Raw genomic sequence first — 5,282 nt, 5'->3', positions numbered from 1 at the left:
AAAAAAATTTGTAAAAGAATTTTAAAGACAATGAACTAATGCTCAGCTGTATATGTTATAAAAGTGTAACCCATCAAATCAATGAAAGATATATATTATTATTTACACTCACTGTCAACTCAGTCATAATGTATATAAACAAAAGATTACTTGGATTGTAGGTGGACTATTGAAGTGTCTAGTTTTACATTAGAAATGATAAATATGATTATAGTATAAACAGACAGCCCAAATGGGAAGTTACAAGAGGCATAACTTATCAAATCAAGTTACAAATGAATATCAGACCAGACACACCCTCGATAATGAACACACATGTGTACACTGGTATACAGAATGAGAATACATTATGTTCATTGCAACACAAAAATGGGTGCAACACAAAGTTGCATAAAACATGTATGATAGATAACAGAGTTATCAAAATACACAAAACCAAATAATTAATGGATCTGTGTAATAGTAATCTCCCATGTACAATCATAATTAGCAACAACCATAATTCCTTATTGTTAGAATAGAGCAAGTAAATTAGTAAAATTATGTAATATCAATATAAAAGACACACACATAGACACAAAATGCCACTAATCAATTCTCAGTTAGTTAATCTTGTGCCTCTTTTATTTTAGGCATGAGGAAACCAGTTCTCTGTCTAGTGTACACAGCCACCAGGACAATAATGAATCCAATGAACAATGACAATATAGTGGAGTGGAGGAAACCTGATCTATGGACCAGTGATAATCCTATCAGACTAAAGAAAAGACTATGATAATGCTAGGAAAACAATTCACTTGAAGCTTTAGAATAACAATGTACATGTACATGAATAATAATAAAGTCTGTCCAATTACTGTAAACAGTTTCATTCTCATGCTTAACCAAGTATTGCATTGTATATACATGTAGTATTACAAAATGTAATGAACACATGACAATTTTTGCATGGATGAGCAATGATTAGCAAATCGGCCAGACAGCCAATATGCCATGGTTGCTTCATTCTATATACAAGCTTTATGGCCTATGTCAACAGCTAAAATTTCTGTGGCCCAATTGGCTAATTGCTTATCACAGACCAAATAAAATCCTTACTATTAAACTGACACTAGTATTACAGTACATATACACGCATTACTGTATAGCAGGTAAATTTGGAGGGGATGAATTTTGGCAAATTGCTAAATTTTGGTAATTGGCGGGTTTTAATTTGGCAAATTTGTGGCCACGTGCCATTGAGCATGTGTATAATGGCTCAAAATGGTGGGGTTTTATTTTGGCGAATGGCTATCAAAATGCCAAATTCGCCAAATTTAATCCCCTCCAAAATTACCCGCTATACGGTATTTTAGTCTGTTAATTCTCACCCATGTTGTGTTTGTATTATAATGTCATTGGATGAATCATCAGTGAAGTCACTAATGACTGGTTTGGATAAAGGAGGAGATGAGAGTATGTGTTGGACTAGTATTGAACCATCAGTAGCATCCAATACTGTCACTGAATACCAGCCTATCAGTAGTATATGATCCTATGAGGTATAATAATAATAATAATAATAATAATATAATAAATTGGATATTCAACTAATCTCAGTACATGAATAGTTACAATACAACCCCCCAAGCTAAAATGCAGTATATACACAAAATGTACTAGTCCATGAGTATCAGTAATGTAATACCTGAATCACTTGATATCTGCCTTCAGCTTCACCTCAAGCAGATATTTCAGGTATCACATTACAAATACATGTACATGTACACACCCCTTAAAACAGGCCCTATATGTACATGTACATGCACTGTTACATGTACATGTAGATTTAGAGGGTGCTTTGGAGATATATTGTGCATGGTATTCTGCTTCTAGCGACATTATTACTGTACATGCATGTACATTGTATATGAGTGCTTTTTACATGTATTTTAATTAATTACTTTCTTTCCGTATGATTTAAGAGCTAGAGCTGACATTGATGGTCTGAATGACTCACTAACAAAGTCATACTCCATCTTCCTCTTCTTGTCCCCGCCCCCTTCAGCCCCACCTACCGGCGACTCATTGTTACTATAAATAGTATCAGTAGCAAAATCCCAATCTGCTTCAGTGTCAGTCTGCCAGTTGAACTGTCCTCGGGGTCCAATACTTGTGACACGCCCACTACTTAATAGGAATATGGAGTCATAGGCCACGCCCACTGGGAGGGAGAAGGAGGAGTTACGTCTTAGAGTGGATACTTTGAGAGGATGTTGGTGGGAAGGACTGGGAAAAGATAGTGAATATCATTAATAATGATTAGAGTACATGTATGTGTATGTACAGTCTAGCCTCTATATGTGACCATAATTGACAAAAGGTACCTTATGGCGGGTAGTGAAATTTGTCTTTCTAGCCCAAGAAATCCAACTTCCTGAGCCCCATTCATCATAAAATTACTCCACAGGATGCAAAAAGTTACCATGAAACTTTTAAAAACAATGATTGTCTAACAAAGCACTCACAGGTTGATATTTTCCATTATAACAATCATTTCTAAAATCCGCCATAAGGGCCCTTTTGTCAATTATGGTCACATATAATAGACACTTTGGATCAAGAAAGTGACTCTGTTATACAGAGGTGTCCTTTATGTGGAGGTTATTTTATACAGTAAGGAATGTAATTGGTACACTAGGTGCTGTCTGTTAAATGGAGGTGTACATAGTAAATGTATTGGTGGGTGTGGCTTACCTCTCAATTAATAAAGGAGTGAATGGTTCAGTGTTCCCGTGATTAACTTTCTTACGCTTGTACTGATTCAATTTCGGTATCCACTCTAAAATAAAATAATACATGACATTACTAAAAAATATTTATTTATTTATATAATTACATCTAAAATAATAATAAAGTAATAAAATACTAATAACTATTTATTTATTTATTTATTTATTTACTTTCAGTTGCAATGAATGTCTCAGTCCAGTGGGTAGCTTTACACACCGAGTGTCTGAATATCCTCTAATACACAGAAAATGAAATTAATAATTAAAACAATAACTTAGTACACGTATAAATGTATATGTATGTCAAATGGGCTAGATTTAATTTTAGCAACCTGGATATACAATATACATGTACATGTACCTCAATATACAATGTACATGTACAAATGTATAATAATATGTATAATGTCCATGTAAATACCTCAGTATACATGTACTTACTTTGTTATTGCTAGAAACAGCTTGTCCAAAACAGTCCATTTCATCATGTTTATTGATGATATCACCAGGCTTGTACTCTGTAACAGGAGAATAATAATTATCAGGCTAACACTATTGTGACGGACAATAATGCATTTAATAGTGTTACATGTACATGTACTTTATTCTCTCTCCTTATCTCTTCTCCCTCTCATTCTCTCATCACTCTTCTTGTATTTCACTCAACATGATAATACTCTTTAAAATGTACATGTATGTACATACATTTACGTACATCTTCCTCTTTCCTCTCCCTCCCTCCCCCTCACCTTCCCCAGGGTTAATGACAGCATTAATGTGTTCAATGACTCCGTCAGAATTAATGTCACCATGAGCAGCATGAGTGGAGGAGAGGGGCAGAGAGAACAATGGACGGCCTGAAGATAAATGAAGGACCTCAATACCCTATGGAAGAGGAATGGGGGATAGATAGTACAAATTGTACATGTATGTGTACATGTACATGTACATGCATACATGTGTATGTTTTTTATACATGACATGTACACGTACATGTTACATGTAGTTTAGTAATTTGTGATGAGAATCTGCTTAAACTTTCTATTTGTGGTGTAAAAAGTGGAAGAATTTGAAATGATTTCATATTCTACTTTTGAAAAAGCTAACTATTAATGAGGAGCTTAAAGGGACACGTTCACGGAAATAGAATGCACACGTTACTGTAGAGGAAGTAAACATTAAATTGGGCGTGCAACAGATCATTAATTAATAGTTATGACACGTGTTTAGACACGCGTAGAGAGTAGAGACAGCAATAAGTCGCAGAACCAGGAGTAGGCATCTGTAGAACACTTCTCTCGAACAGAATCAGCTCTTTTGCCACCCCAAGATACTCTTTTTAGTGAAGAAACACCAGGAATATTTACAAGTAGCCACTCGAGTAGCCATTTTGCCTTAATTATTAGGGGCGCGGCCGCACGTTATGAATAGTTATCAACCCTAAACGTCATCATTAATGATGTCATCTTGAAAAACGGGCCAGTTTTTCAAGATGACGTGCTTCCGTGCATGTGTCCCTTTAATCTTGTTTTTTAAAATTTTTTATGTTCTTGTTTGTGTTGATTTTTTTATAATATTTATAATATTTCTTTAGTTGCCATTGTGATGCTTGTTGATTTTACACAAACAATAATTTTCTTTATTATTATTATTATCATTGTTATGACTTTACATCATCTATGAGAGACAGCATTGAATAGACATGCTGAAGGAATATCAACTATCCTGATGACAAGGGAAATTAATACTAGTCTTGACACAAGTCCTTGTTCAAGAAGCTGTGAGCTGAGAGTGTCCATCTTCCCTGCATGTTATGTTGCAGCTATTCCTGTTCTTTCAGGCTGTTGTTATTCATATTATATATCATTGCATATCATACATTAATTGTCTGTTTTTTAAAATAAAATAAAATCACACACTTGATAAAACAGTAACATGTAAGATTAATACCTTCTTTTAGCTGGAAACCTCCAGTAAAGTATTGCAGTAAGTTGATTCCAAGCATAGCTGGGTAAAAAAATAACTTGCTTCTTCCAGAGCTGCAGATCTGAGCATGCGCGACCACACCCAAATTTTGGAGCACATGCTTCTTTAATTAACAAAATGGCTGCATGCAGCTAAGATGGCTCTATCCAGCAGTCACAGTATCACTTTTTCTTTACTTGAAGAATGATCTGATGGGACATGGACCTGCGCATAGACTTTTGGAGTAGATTGGTGTAAGAATTATCCTTGTAGCACCAACTGATACTGAGATACACACCGACAACTGGATTGACAGGACTTGATGATGAAGAAGATGATGAAGATGAAAAAAGGTGGCTGAACAAAACGGCCGGTTCGCTGATTTTTGAATTTCCTCTTAGACAAGGTCTAGAGCCACGCTAGTTGTACCATTGGAGTCCTCTGGTCAAGATGAGGTCCTCTATAAAGTCTGGTAAGCATAGGAGCTCGTTTTCTGGTATAGCAAGGCTGCAAAAGTCGTGGCAGCCATTTTGTTTGGGGGTGAAT

At 35.4% G+C, this 5,282-nt stretch overlaps 1 protein-coding gene across 1 annotated transcript; it reads right to left on the bottom strand.

Annotated features, from left to right (window-relative positions):
• Positions 1 to 444: 444 nt before the first annotated feature.
• LOC109581588 (uncharacterized) lies at positions 445 to 3,672 on the bottom strand. The gene is made up of 7 exons (XM_019995847.1): positions 3,521 to 3,672; positions 3,213 to 3,289; positions 2,943 to 3,006; positions 2,737 to 2,821; positions 1,944 to 2,268; positions 1,371 to 1,534; positions 445 to 757 (listed from the first exon to the last, which is right to left on the bottom strand). The coding sequence occupies exons 2-7, from the start codon at positions 3,249 to 3,251 to the stop codon at positions 607 to 609; spliced, it is 828 nt and encodes a 275-aa protein (XP_019851406.1). The 5' UTR covers positions 3,252 to 3,289; positions 3,521 to 3,672; the 3' UTR covers positions 445 to 606.
• Between the last annotated feature and the right edge of the window lie 1,610 nt (positions 3,673 to 5,282).

This window comes from Amphimedon queenslandica, unplaced genomic scaffold (assembly GCF_000090795.2).
Source record: "Amphimedon queenslandica unplaced genomic scaffold, v1.1 AMPQUscaffold_13430, whole genome shotgun sequence".
In the NCBI taxonomy this organism is placed as follows: Eukaryota; Metazoa; Porifera; class Demospongiae; order Haplosclerida; family Niphatidae; genus Amphimedon; species Amphimedon queenslandica.
This window is presented reverse-complemented; position numbering and strand designations above follow the sequence as displayed.